The following is a 15,352-nucleotide window of genomic DNA, read 5'->3' as shown; positions in this document are numbered from 1 at the left end:
TTTACTCTAATCTGGCTGCGTTATATCTGATGTGGGAGTGTTTTAATGCAGACTATAGATTTCTGAAATGGGATTAATTCATTTTGAATTCAATTCAATTCAAATATAACTCCAGTTAATCAAAACAATTAAAAAGAAAAAACACACAATTGGACAGCTTTCTGCCTTCTCCTCTACCTACCCAGAATCTTTAGTGCAACTTGTAGTTGCTGGTTTCAGCTCTCTTAGCTGCAGGTAATGAATGGTATGGGACAACCCAAGGAAGAGGACAAGTGTTTTACAGTGAGAATCACACCTCCACAGGAGGACAACAGGGCTCTCGCCTCCTAAGGGGCAAAAAGTTCATTTTTGAAATGCAACTGCTATCCATTCCAAGCTGTTGCAAATAGCACAATTCAGTTATATTTTTATGCCAAAAGGATATTACCTTTCATTTGAAAAAATTATTTTTTTTAAAACTCGTAACCCATTTTCACACAACTTCAGTCCAAATTAACAGATTCACAATACATTTAATATGCAAAGAATTACATTAAATTACAACAAAGATTAGGCCTAACAGAACAAAGTACTGCTAATATTTAAGTGACTGGCTGTGTTTTAATTCTGATGTGAAAGAGGTTTTGCTTGCAATAAATTTTGAACAAAATCCTAGGGTGTCATCATGCTACCACTAGGTGCCACTATTATAATTTACCACCGCAACAAATAGCACAGAGTTTTAAAAAACACACTACAAACATCTACCATCAGCCAACTAACAGTTCACTAAAAAATTCAGTAAGATTGAGTCTTATGTCCATGCTCTTTGGAGCTAAAATCCAATTAAGTCTGAAAAACAAACCGCATTCCTCATGAGTCAACTATTCAGCGCTTTCAAAAATGTCCATTTATAATACCTAATATTTGGAATTTTGAATCCAAATTTTACACCATCTTCTCAAACTAATTGAAATACTCCCCTGAATATCAAACATAACCTGGCATTAGAGAACCATATTTATGAAACCAGAAAAGTGTACCACTGTGACAACTCTCTTCCATTACTTTGGACAGTTCAAATTAGCATGATATTTAGAAGATGGGACCTTCCCATCGGATGACAAACTACATTAAATTCTTAAGTAAAGGCTAAGATCAGACTGATTCAACACAATGTTTAAGTTTTGCCCATTTTCGAAAATTAGTGTTCCTTAATCCTTCATAAAGGGATACCTGAGAAGTGCAAGTTAGAATCAATTCATTCAGGTTCATAGTCTTAAGAATAAAGCATTTTGATTGGAAAATAGTAATACATTACAAGAGCTTTTGAAGCACATCAGCTTTATGTGAAACAGGAGGCTGAGTTTTGGTTTCTTGATATACAAAATATAAATTTTGATTTTGAATTTTTACTGGAAGTGCTACAGTTATAGCAAACTACTGTTTAATGGCAGTACCTGCAATTATAGTGTAAATGAGCTTCACTGTTCACTCTACAATAAGGCAACATCAACTTCTCACAACAGCCACTGCATAACATTAAAATATAGAAGATTATATTTTCAAGCCAGTGGTTGGCTGGATTGTTTTTTTACTTAAAAGTTTCTGTACTGTGGCAGCCAAATTCTAGTTGGTGCAAAGCCATTGGTGTGAAATAACCTCCTGGAAGTTGTTTCTTATCCAAAGCTGAATCTCAAACTTATTCCAATTTAACTGCAGTTATACTGCACAGGTTGCATTACTCAAAGTGGCACTGGCTTTGCAGTGACAAAATGTGTAATAAAACTGTCCCCCAAGTTGTACAATATACTCTATTTCAGCTTCATGTGGTTTAAACTATTGTGGGACGAAGGTCAATAAAAACGACAGACCAGTTACAAAATTGCCACATAAAAAGGTTAAAGGGATAGAACAAAAGTCAAAACAGAGATCCTGTCCCATGCATTTATACATGTGAATGGCAAAACATGTCAATTTTAGCAAAAAAAAATCCTGATTATACTTTCAAGCTAATGTTTGTGATTTGCATGCCCATTTTATTTTTCATCTTATTAATGACACAAAGTGTCAATGAGAAATTATAAAGAACATTTATAAAAACTGGAAATATGAAAAAAAAGAACATGCTGACAATGCACAGCAAGTTAACAAGCATTGATAGAAAAAGAAAAGTTAACAGTTTGAGGTATGGTTCTTATAAGGGCTGTTCAATTGTGATGGAGTATCATAGTCAAAACATTAGTCTTACTTTCTCTTTCAGATAATGATTAACTTCTCTGCACTTCCAGCATTTCAAAAATCAAGTACTATTTGAAAGGAATGGTATTAGTCAGCTGGCTTAAACAGCCTTGCTATTGCAATAGTTTGATTAAGCATTAGCGTGCTGTTAAATCTATAGTTCTGTGTCTCAATGGATCTAACAAAAAGTCCATTTGTACCTAAAAGCTAGTAGATGTGAGCAAAGGTAAAAGGTAAAGTTGACCAATTCTTAACCCACCTGCCATGATGTCATCAAGAGTGTCAGTTAGCGTCTGTGCTGGAGTTGCAACCATTAATCCATCAGGTGCTTGAGCTAAGAGTCCCTGTCCAAGTCCAGCAAGTTGTGCCTGTCCTAACAAAGGCTGGTTCACAATTACTCGCTGTAGATCAGGTACGTTAGTGATAGGATAAACAGAACTAGTAAAGTTTGGAGACACTTGTGTTGCTAAAGGTTGGATAGGAACAAACCCCATTTGGGTTGCAGGTGGCTGCTGCTGGCCATCTCTGTGCAAGATGGTGTCCACCTGAGGCAACTTTGAAAAGTCTTCCTCTGGCAGACAGTCACCAGTCCCCACCTGGGGGAACAGTCCTCCTTGTGGGCATTGCTGCTGTTGTTGCTGGAGCTGAAGCGTCTGCTGTTGACCCTTGGCTTCCAAGTACTCTTTGGTAAACTGCTGCTGAGTTTTCAGCTGCAATTCCCTTTCAACTTTTTGCAGCTCTTTCAAAATCTTTTTCTTCTTCTGGACTTGCTCTTCTCTGCTCTTTTTTAGTTCTTCTATCTTGTCTTTGGTTAAAGTGTCTCCCTGAATCAACTCTAGTGACTTCAATTGTGCCTTCTCAATTGCGTTAATTCTTTGTCCCAGCTCTGTCAGCTTGCCTTCCGTTTCTTCCACAATGCATTCTAAAGGCTGGTATTCGTGGAAGGGCTGGACATCCTGTTCCGCTACCTGCAGGGGACTGGACTTCTGCTTGGATGTACCTAAGCACACGAAAAATGTTTGAAAAAATGCCATGCAAAAATTACTTACCCATGTGAAACCAGTGTAAACTTTTCACCACTTTGTGGCTTTTATTCAGTCTAGCACTGAACATAAACTATTCTACATTTGCTTTGTTCAATCTAATGAAGTATTTGCATTCCAGATATCAGTTTTGTAAGGTATCTGAAATTATTTGTCATGATTTTTTTTGTCAGAGTAAGAGGGAAAGGAAAAAAAATTACATTAAAAATAGTCTCCTTTATGGCATTTCTAGAAAATGTTAAGCTTGGATATAGGGCAGAAGTACAAAAATAGCAAGATGGCTGAACAATATTAAGTCACTTTTAAAACTTGGTATTGTAATAATGTTTTAAATGATAATCTATTTCCATGTTTGAATGCTACATCTACATAATTCTTGCCCCCAGATATTATAAGCTTATCCAAATCAAACTTAAAGTGGCTCACAGGTCAACTGGAAAAGGCTGCCAAATAATGCAACTGTGGGGATTCAAATTTTCTGAATATTTAGATAATTTACACTTGGACAATTTCTGTCAAGTCCTAGAGGTCTAGACTAAATGTTATAGGGTGCAACTAAAAGTGGCTATCTGAAGAAACTTTGACCAAAACTTTCCAATGGTAATAATTCTCAATCTATATTTCATTTTGAATTAGACTAGGTAAATCACATTAACTGCTAGATAATTATCCAAAATCAGAAAAGATTCATATGTAACGTTTTTAAAAATTGTTCCGTGTTTCTCTAGATTTCTTTTTAAAGAATTGCACAACAGAAATCATGCATGTATTTTGAATACTATAACTTGTCCATTAACTCTATATGCTGATGCCACATGGAAAGAGATGCTAATGAACTTCAAATATACAAATATTTGAGGTTTGCAAATTAAATTTTCACAGAAGACTATTTCAAGTTGACAGGTAAATTTTCCTCGATGGTTCCATAGTTTCATGCAATAAAGCTCGTGGTGATGCTGGACAAGGAAAGCATCAGGCTTAATTTCTAGTCTTTTACAGAGTTAGTTGATCTCAGCTCAAGCAGCAGGAGGACTATGCATGTCCTCAGGGCCAGGGTTGGGAAAGGGAAAAAAAATCGGTAGAGTTTCCATTCCTGGTCATTATCCAAAGACCCTTGTTGGGAAACAATAATGTATGGATATTGGGCATGGACAGGATTAAGCTCATCTTTGATAGCACTCATGTGAAGAGCATAATGACACTTCTACATCCATATCCCAACTTGACACCTAGCCCCTTTCACCCATCACCCCTGTGCTCAATGTCCTACATTGGTTCCTGATCCAGCAACACTTCTATTTTAAATTCTCGTCTGTCATAGAATTCTTCAATGGCCCACTAGTTCCTATCTCAGCACCTCTTCAACTCTACAATGCTCCAATTCTAATCTCTTGTACGTTCCTGATCTCTCTACCATTCCTTCAGATGTCTTGGACCTAGGCTCTGAAATTGCTTCCCTAAATTTCTCTGCCTCCCTCTCTCCTCCTTTAAGACACTTTCTAAAACCTAGTGCTTTGTATAAGTTTTTGACCTGTCTTAATATCTCCTTATGTGACTGTCAAATTTTGTTTCGCAATGCTTCTGTGAAGCATCTTGGGACCTTTAACTAAGCTAAAGGCACAATACAAATGCAAATTACTGTTTCATGCTCACAGAGAGAACTCATTACTTGGACAAGACGGCAAAGGGAACCTGAACCCATAAAATTATAATTCAGAATGAATCATCCTCTTCAGGAAGGCAGCAAGTTGATTAAGTATACTGAAAACTATTTCCAGATGAAAGATATTAGTTAATAATAAAAACTAAAGATACTTCATAATCTTCACCTCTGAAAAGTACACATGCACATACTGTGCATCAATTTTTTTTGGTGAGGTACGGAGGAGAGAGTGAGTCCACCAGCAGTTAGCAGATATATTATGACAACAGTCTGAAAACAGCCAATTACAAAAGGCAGACCAAAGAAAACCGAGGAGGATACTGAAGCTTCAGTCTTAGCTGCTCGAATTCAAAATCCATAGAAATGGGAGGTCTGTTAGAAATTTAAAACAATTCATTAACTAACTCTTCTAGTATGTTGAAGCAGAAATGAATTCTCAAAACTTTTAAACCTAATTTTTCTGCTAAGTTTTAATCATTGCCAAAGTAAAAAGCAAGACAGCTCTCAAAATTCAGCTGCCTGAAAAAAGGATTTTTTTTTTTTGCTTTAAAATATCTGCTCGTAGACAAAGACACTCAATGTCTATTTACAGTAGGTCTGTAAGACTTCATGCCAGTGTATGGCCGGTTGACAACTAGCTAGCCCTCACTAACCCAAAGTGAGCAAATTTCTAGCACCTGTGGCATTTTGCTTTCCTGGAAGTGTTTTGGCTTACAAAAACATTAATATGAACTTTTACAAGAGAAACACCATCTTCATGCAAAAGCATTTGGCAAATGCTTTTTTGTTTGCATGTGCAAAGAACACCACATCATTTGCCACAACATAGCATCCAAATGAGATGACATTTTTATGTTGTGTTTACACAAATGACAAAAATGACTGGCATTTCATTTTTCATGAAGACAATACCCCTTGAAATGTGATACAAAATGAATTTGAATTGCAATCCTCTTCCAGGCATCTTTTAATTATGTAGCAAAACTGCTTTTTACAGAAAAAACGTTAATTTTGGAGCGATGCTACATTTTACAATGAAAACTGGAGGTTTGAAACAAAAGCAAATGAATTTTCTGTAACTAAAATATTAGATATTAGATAGTCCAGTGTTCAGAAGCTCAATTATCACTGTAATGCCTTAATTTTTTCAATAATATTAATTTTACCATCAATATAATTCTCAATCTACTTTTTCAAAATTAATTGCACTTATGTAAAACTAGTTAAGTAATGGGACAGGGCAATAGGAATAATTGTTGACAAGTGTCAACTATTAATTGGTTCTAAAGCTAAAACATTGTTTGCTCTGTCAATCATGTATTGTTTAATGTCAATCACATAACAATCCAAAATGTACTGAAAGGTCTTGCAAACAGAGTGGCACAACACAGGTGGTGGCCAGTTGGCTCATTGTACATGTGCTGATATTAAAGTAACTTTAAAATTAAATGTGAGCAGGATGATTTCACAACTTGATAAAAATACAACAGTTCATATCTATCTTTTGCAGAAAATATTTAAAAATTAAATACTTCACATTATGCAGTCACCTGCTTAATATGCATCAAAAGCTAGATGCAAGGAAAATTTACACAACAAAATTAGCAGCATGTTATTCACAATGTGAACTGAGAGATCAGGATATTAATTTGCTAAACATATAATACTGAATTTGTTAAGTAGAGTAGACTTATATATTTTATATCTGTTTAGCTAAATTTATTTAACCTCAGAATAATTAATTCAGGCAATTGTGATGAAGATTGACTAACAGGAAGCTGGTGATAGAAACATAGAAAATAGGAGTAGGCCAATTGACCCTTCGAGTCAGCTCGGCCATTCAATATGATCATGGCTGATCCTCTATCTCAATGCCATACACCTGCTCTCTCCCCATATCCCTTGACGCCTTTAGAGTATAGAAATCTATTTCCTTCTTAAATATATTCAGTGACTTGGCCTCCACAGCCTTCTGTGGTAGAGAATTCCACAGGTTCACCACCCTCAGTGAAGAAATTTCTCATCTCAGTCCTCAATGGCCCACCCCATATTCTATTGTGATTGTGATCCCTTGTTCTGGACCCCCTCCGCCAGCCAGAGGAAACATCACCCCTGCATCCAGTCTGTCCAGCCTTGTCAGAATTTTATACGTTTCAATGAGATCCCCTCTCATTCTTCTAATCTCCAGCGAAAACATGCCTAGTCAACCCAATCTCTCCTCATATGACAATCCTGCCATCACAGGAATCAGTCTGGTGAACCTTCGCTGCACTCCCTCCATGGCAAGTATATCATTTCTTCGGTAAAGGGATCAAAAATTGCACATAATACTCCAGGTGTGGTCTCACCAAGGCGCTGTACAGCTGCAGTAAGACATCCTTGTTCCTGTACTCAAATCCTCTTGCAATGAAGGCCAACATACCATTTGCCTTCCTACCCGTTTGCTGCACCTACATGCTTGCTTTCAACGACTGGTGTACAAGGACACCCAGGTCCCTTTGTACATCAACATTTCCCAATCTATCACAATTTAAGTAATACTCTGCCATTTTGTTTTTCCTACAAAAGTGGACAACTTTAAGCAGTTACAATATGAACAGTTACAAGTTTAAACACCATTTGCATCAAGCCATACATAAAATTAGAAATTGTATTTAACATCCAGAGGTCTGTGAGCTGAACTTTAATAAAGTGGACAACTTCAAATTTATTCACATTATACTGCATCTGCCCACTCACTCAATTTGTCCAAATCGTCTTGAAACCTCTTAACATCCTCCTCACCACTCTCATTCCCACCTAGTTTTGTGTCATTAGCAAATTTGGAAATATTACATTTGGTTCCCTCATCAAAATCATTGATCTATATTGTGAACAGCTGGGGCCCCAAGCACTGATCCCTGAGGTGCCCCGCTTGTCACTGCCCGCCACTCCGAAAAAGACCCATTTATTCCTACCGTTTCCTGTCTGTAACCAATTCTCAATCTATGCCAATATATTACCCCCAGTCCCACGTGCTTTAATTTTGCACACTAACCTCTTTTGTGGGACTTTATCAAAAGTCTTCTAAAAATCCAAATACGCCACATCCACTGGTTCTCCCTTATCTATTCTACTAGTTACGTCCACTAAAATCTCCAATAGGTTTGTCAAACCTGCTTTCCCTTTCATAAATCCATGTTGACTTTGTCTAATCCCGTTGATATTTTCTAAGTGTTCTATTATCACATCCCTTATAATAGACTCTAGCATTATCCCTACTACTACTGATGTTAGGCTAACTGGTCTGTAATTCGCTCTTTTCTCCCTCCCTCCTTTTTCAAATAGTGCCACCCTCCAATCTGCTGGGACTGTTCCAGAATCTACAGAATTTTGGAAGATGACAACCAATGTATCCACTATTTCCATGGCCATTTCCTTTAGTACACTGGGTTACAGATTATCAGGTCCTGGGGATTTATCGGGTTTTAGGACCATTAATTTCTCCAGCACTATTATTTTAGTAATACTAATTTCCTTCAATTCCTCCTTCTCACTAGACCCTTCGTTCCCTAGCATTTCTGAGAATGTATTAGTTCTATCTTCGCAGAAGGCAGCACAAAAGTAGTGTTTAATTGCTCTGCCATTCCCTTGTTCTCTATTATAAATTCTCCCCTTTTGGGCTGCGAGGGACCTATATTTGTCTTCACTAATCATTTTCTTTTTACATACTGATAGAAGCTTTTACAGTTCTCTTTTATGTTCCTTGCAAGTTTACCCCTATACTCTATTTTTCCCCTCTTAATCAATCTCCTGGTCATCCTTTGCTGAATTCTAAATTGCTCCCAATCTTCAGGCTTGCTCCTTTTTCTAGCTACTTTATATGGCTCCTCTTTGGATCTAATATCTTTAATTTATTTTTGAGTCACTTTTTCTGTTGTGTTTTTGTGCCAGAAAGTAACACTTAATAGTATTAATATTGATAATTCTAGTTTAAAACTAGAATCCATAAATTAATATTAACAGGGCAATTTGTTGATCACTGCTTATGATTTGAACATCTTAATATTCAAATATGACAAGCTGCTTTTATACTGCTGTATCACTGTGATAATTCTAGTTCCAAAGCAGATCTCATGAAGCAGATGACAACCCCTAACTAATCCTGCTAAGACACTAAGGCCAGTCCGCCTGTTATGAGCCCTCAGACATTTTTAGTTTGGTGTTCTGAACCTAGGGAGGTGGCAACACTAACAATATTAGTGCAACAAGACAAAAGTAGCTGAAGTGTATTTGCAACCCAAGTCTCAAAATGAAATTGATATAGATGAATATGCTTTAACCAAAAACCATTGTGCCCTTTATTGAATTATATGGAAATTTGTTTAGTCCAGACTAAGCAACTTTTATATCCCCCGCAAGACCTTAACAAAATATTTCAATTACTTGAGAGTTCTTATAGTGTAAACAGGATACCTTTTTTTAAAAAAAGTGAAGTAACAGCTAAATGCATTCCCTTGCCATTAACTATTCTAGTTTAAAATTAAGTGTTTTGCAGTGAAGGCTGTCTGCCTCAGTCTGTTCAGATGTTAAAGCAGTGAACTTGCAAAGGACAATCTTTGGTTGCCTCAGTCCCAGCAGCTATTTGTAAACAAATTACATATCTTAGATATAAAAAAGTTAACAGTTAGGATAGATTGAGTAACGCATTACAGTGGAGCCTTAACAATCATTGCTCAAATTAATTGGGAATTTTCATGGCAGTATTGGGTTCTCCTTCCAGAAAAAAGTTCTGACTATGGAACTCTGCAATAGCAGTCCTCCTGCCATTGCCATGGTCATTGTCAGCAGGCACTACAGCAGCTGATCTCACTGGCCACACATTTGCTTACAATTCCAGCTGTGCATCTGCAAAAATACTTCATACGCTATTCATCATCCTCAGCTCCAGGAGCAAGCATTTAGCATAATATGGAGCCACCTTGAACAATCCCTTCAGATGATCTGAGATCACTGTTCAGATCACCAATGGAATTGCTGAAGTGTCTTCAGCCTCCCTTCTTACTGAGGAGCATCTAGTTGGTGGGTATCTTGAAAGGTGGAGAAGGGTAGCTGTCACTCCAAAGCTTAATGAGATGTGTTCAGATATTAAAATATGCCAAAAGAACAAGTAGCTAGCATTATATAATACTAACCAATCTAGTAAATACAAATATCTACTCACTTTATTTTTTATATTTTTCTCACAACGCAAAAACTGTTGTAAAATAATCTTGTATCTGGTCTTATATCCTTAAAAACATTCTCAGATGCATGCCTTCCTCCATATTTGAGAGTGGCATCATACTGTACAATATTTCTAAGATTCAATTAAACTTTGGAAATTTCCAATTTTTTCTGATAGCTGGGTGCAAGATGCACTGCAGGAACTCACCAAGGTTCCTTAGACAACATATTCTAAACCCACAACCACTACCATTTAGAAGGGCAAGGGCAGCAGGCACATGGGAATACCACAATCTGGAAGTTCCCCTCCAAGCCACTCACCATCCTGACTTGGAAATATATTGCCATTCCTTCACCATCGCTAGGCCAAAATCCTGGAACTCTCTAACAACACTGTGGGTGTACCTACACAACATGGACTGTAGCGGTTCAAGGCGGCAGCTCAACACCACCTTCTCAAGGGAACTAGGGATTGGCAATAAATGCTCGCCTAGCCAGCAACGCCCACATCCCACAAAATAATTTTTAAAAATATACACTAAAATTCATCACCAGGTTACAGCTCTAAATCATGCTATTAAGAATCCACACAGGCAGAGTTTCTATTTGCATGATATAGCTGAACATGCTGCCTGTGGGGAAAAATGACAATTACTTAAATAGAGTCCTTTGGCAATAGCTTGAAGACCCTCCCAATCTTTTCTCTTAGCCTTAACATTTCCCGGGAGCTTAGTCACATGTCCTGCTAGTGCCACATATCTTACTAGTAGAGCACAAGTTTCTCCCAGCTGTCAAGTTAAAAATAGTATCCAATGAGGGCAACATCTTAGTGATGTGTGAAACTGTACCCCTGCACCCCCCACAAACAGGTCTCTCAGTAACCGAGCTGTTGGTAAAGCATCAGCTGTAGCAACTGAAAACCTATTAGATACTGGCTTACCAAGTCAGTTGACTTCTTTTCCATTTTTCCACCACCAGAATCATCATATTGGAGAAGTCCTAGTTATTTTTCCTTAAAGCCTTCCCAAGAAGGATTGTCTTTGGTTGATCACTACCTGACAAACGCATATGTGGGAGCTCCCTACAAGTCAGCTAATACCAGGAACTCCTCAGAAGCAGCACGGTGAACAGTAAAACTGACCATGTAAAGCCACTGTTTTCCTAATCACACCATACCTCAGTTTGAGGTGTGGAGCTTCAGTGTTAACTGCTTGCCTCTCTGCAAAATAAACCACAGTGGGTATAAGCTTTGGACGTACAAGTCTTATACCCATCTTTGGTATATCCTATCAGCTATCAACATCAGAAGCTTAAATTTGTATAGCATCTTCAGTGTGATGAAATGTTCCAAAGCGCTTCATAGGTGGTCAGAGAAAAATTGATGCCAAGCCAAGAAGATAGAGGCGATTAAAGTCTGTTTGAACAAATGGATTGTAAGGTTAGTGAAGATAGAGAGGTTTCAGTTTCCTCCTTAGCTACAGTTACTTACTTTTAGCGTGTGGAAGGAACTATGTAGGACAGCTGGTAACATACGTACCATATTGATGTTGCAGACATCTAAATCCAAGACTATGTACTAGGCTTCCTCATCAACTGTTCAATCTAGGCCTTCACTTAGCAGTTTCGGCAGAGACCCTGTCTGCAATAAAGATGACTCCACCTCCAAACCACTGAATGCAGGCCAGAAACTCCTTCATGCAATTATGTACCATTTATGCCACAAATCCACCCCTTGGGATCTGGATCTCTCAAGTGGACCAAAGGAAACCCTTCTTTTACACATGCAGGGGCTTGAAAACATGACGACAAACTTTCTGGACACACCTCCGACATCCATTAGCTTTACTAGCAATGGGATGTTGAGATTAAAAATGGAGATCAAATACTCAACACTCCTTCCCAACATAGTCCAGACTACGGTGGCATCCACCACAGCCCTGTATTTGCGTCAAAGAGCAAAGGGGGCATACGCCTCAAAGTCATAATACTACTCTTAGAGACATCCACCAAATATAGTGTGCTGGTTAACCTATGGTTTAAGTAAAGCACATTTATCCCCAGATAAATTCGCCAACATCACAAGAGGATATCATCATAAAAAGCAAACTAATTCTTTCAGAAATGCCTCGAAGGCACTCTCACTTTACGAAACATTTATGGCAACACTGCATGAGACAGGCGATAGTGATTATATTTGACTCCTTCTTACTAGGGAAAGAACTTCAGTGAGTCTCTTAACTGTCCTTATGATGATTCTTAGACTTGGAGCACAATCTTGGATAAAATTAAAGATACAGCCATGTACTCCCACAGCTTCCAGTTTCCTCATGGAAACTATATGAGGCACTAGGTCAAAAACATCAATGATCTAGGAATGTAATATTAATGTTTTCTCTCAGTTTTGTAACATTCTATGATTGTATGTGAAGCAACAAACTACACTACATATTTCTCACAAGAGCACTATCTTGATTACTCCTTGGATCTCCCAAGCCACCAATATACATGCTGTGATGGCCCTAAGAACCATTTGAGAGAGAGGAGTAGCGTTAAGATTCTCCAGAGCTTTCTGGTCTCAATTGAAACTCTTCTTGTAAATAGAAATCATAACGGCATACTGAAATATCACTGGTATGCCATTCTCAAACAAAATATATGACTCCCTATTCCCTCACCTCAAAAAGGCAAGTTGGCAGTTTCTAACACTGATCTCCACAGCCATGAAAATTTTCACCCCCCCAGCACTCTACCCTGAGGAATTAGACATGAAATCTGTCCAAACCAGTTAATCCTACTGTTAGCTAGGTGACGATGAAAAGTCCATGAAACTGTTATAGTAGGCAGAAAATCTTACTTTCAAGGGACACAAATAGTATTTAAACTCTTAGTTACATATAATGAGTCTTAAATAAATAATGCAAAAAAAGACAAATTGAAAACTAAACTTGCCTCATATGAAACCATGTGCTTAATTTATAAAAACAAATGGAGTTGTTAGATACAAATTTTTTATTTCCTACATGTTCCTTCATGCTTCCTTCAGTGTGGTTTCTTTGAGACTCAGGCCCCTAAGGGATGGGAATTGGGAAGCAAACTATACACTTACAATCCACAGGAAAGCACATTAACTACCTCCCTCAACCAATAGAACAAACAAAAAACTCTCACCTTTATTAATGACAGAAAGCGTAGCTCCAACATTTGCTGGGGACTGGTCAGGTTCCTGGGGTGGAACTACCATTGCAAGTGCTTGCACTGGTACTCTGGGAACCTGAAAAAAAAATCAATTGAAAGCTAAGAGAGCAACAGTCACAAACTTATACTCCTGTCTGTAGGTCATGCCTAACTTCAGATAGAATTTTCATTTAAAGTGAAATTCTAATCTTTGCCGAAACGTAAGTTTTGATAAAATGACAGGTCTGGCCTTCTCCCTAGCCTGCAAATTTTTTCCCCTCAATTATTTATCTAATTTCCTTTTGAGTTACTATCAAGTCTGCTTCCAACACCCTTCAGGCACTACATTCCAGGTCATTACTACTAAGTTAAAAAATCCTCCTCTCTCCTCTGGTTCTTTTGCTAATCATCTTAAGTCTGAGATCTCTGGTTACCGATCATTCTGTCACTTCATGCTTTTGAATACCTTGATTAAATCTCCCTAACCTTCCCTGCTCTACGATGGCAACCCCACTTCTCTCGTCTCTTGATAATATAACTGAACTCCTGCATCCCCAATACCATTCCGGTAAATCTCTTCTGCATTGTCTCTAAGGCACTGATGTCCTTCCTAATGTATGGTGCTCGGAATTGGACATAGTACTCCAGATGGTGCCTAAACCAGTGATTTATAAAACGTTTAGCATGACCCCTTCACTTTTGTACTCTATGCCTCTATTTGTAAAGTCAAAGATCCCATATGTTTTTTGAACAGCCTTCTCAGCTTGTCCTACGCTTATAATTGTGTACATACACTCCAAGGTTTCCCTGTTGCTTTAAAATTGTACCATTTAGATTATAATGCTTTTCCTCATTCTTCATACCAAATTCAATTATTACATACTTCTCTACAATAAATTGCATCCGTCAGGTGTCTGCCGCCACCAGTCTATGTCATCCCAAGTCTGTTACTGTCCACACTGTTTAGGTTACTTCTAAATTCCATTTCATCTGCAATTTTTAAAAATTATATCCTGCATACCCAAGTCAATTAATTGATATATATCAAAAAATGCAGTGATCCCAAAACTGACCAATGAGGGACACCAGCACGCTTCCTTCCAGTCTGAAAAACAACTGCTCACCACTACTATTTGCTTTCTGGCCCTCTAATCTGATTGGTTTCAATTTTGCCAAGAGGTTAAAGATGTGGTATTTTATCAGATGCCTTCTGAAATTCCATTTACACATCGACAACACACCTCCATCAATGCTCTCCATTACTTCAAACAACTCAATCTTAGCCAAGCGTGATTTGAGCACAAGAAACGACCATACGGCCTGTCAAGCCTGCTCCACCATTCAATACAATCAAGGCTGATCTTGGCTTCAACTCCACTTTTCTGCCTGCTCCCATATCCCTCAATTCCCCAAGACATCAAATATCTGTCTATCCCAGCCTTAACTGTATTCATTGATGGAGCATCCACAACCCTCTGGGGTAGAGAATTCCAAAGATTCACAACCCTTTCAGTGAAGTTATTTCTCATCTCAGTCCTAAATGGTCAGCCCCTTATCTTGAGTAGGTTCCCCAAACAGATGACAATCTCTCAGCTTCTAACCTATCAAAACCGTTCAGATCTTGTATGCTTCAACAACATCGCCTCTCATTCTTCTAAACTCCAGAGAACGTAGACCCAATTTACTCAGCCTCTCATCATCGGACAATTGCCTCATCCCAGGGACCAATTTAGTGAACCTTCACTGTACCTCCTCCAATGCAAGTATATCCTTTAATAAATAGAGACCAAAACTGCACAGTGTTCCAGATGTGGTCTCACCAAAGCCCTGTACAATTGTAGCAAGGCTTCTGTATTCTGTACTCCAATCTCCTTGCAATAAAGGCCAAGATGCCATTTGCCTTCCTAATTGATTGCTATAACCGCATGCTAGTTTTGTGTTCCTTGTTTGGAGGATACCCAAATCTCCCTGAGCATCAAGTTTCACGCCTTTTAAAAATATATTCTGTTTTTCTACTCTTTTAGGGCCAAAGTGATTAACCTTACAC

The 15,352-nt window shown here is 38.1% G+C and overlaps 1 protein-coding gene across 12 annotated transcripts in view; it reads right to left on the bottom strand.

Annotated features, from left to right (window-relative positions):
* ankhd1 (ankyrin repeat and KH domain containing 1) overlaps positions 1 to 15,352 on the bottom strand; it is a 199,595-nt gene that overhangs the window by 58,230 nt on the left and 126,013 nt on the right. For 8 of the 12 annotated variants that reach the window (XM_078550823.1, XM_078550826.1, XM_078550827.1 and 5 more), the window contains 2 exons: positions 13,300 to 13,402; positions 2,480 to 3,220 (listed from right to left, as the gene is read on the bottom strand). In XM_078550823.1, coding sequence (XP_078406949.1) covers positions 2,480 to 3,220; positions 13,300 to 13,402 — 844 coding nt within the window. The remainder of the gene's footprint in view (positions 1 to 2,479; positions 3,221 to 13,299; positions 13,403 to 15,352) is intronic. The other 4 variants (XM_078550828.1, XM_078550829.1, XM_078550830.1 and 1 more) reach the window with 1 other exon arrangement.

The sequence above is a fragment of the Cetorhinus maximus genome, chromosome 10 (genome assembly GCF_964194155.1).
Source record: "Cetorhinus maximus chromosome 10, sCetMax3.hap1.1, whole genome shotgun sequence".
NCBI lineage: Eukaryota > Metazoa > Chordata > Chondrichthyes > Lamniformes > Cetorhinidae > Cetorhinus > Cetorhinus maximus.
The sequence above is the reverse complement of the archived record's forward strand: the minus strand, read 5'-3'. Positions and strand labels throughout refer to the sequence as shown.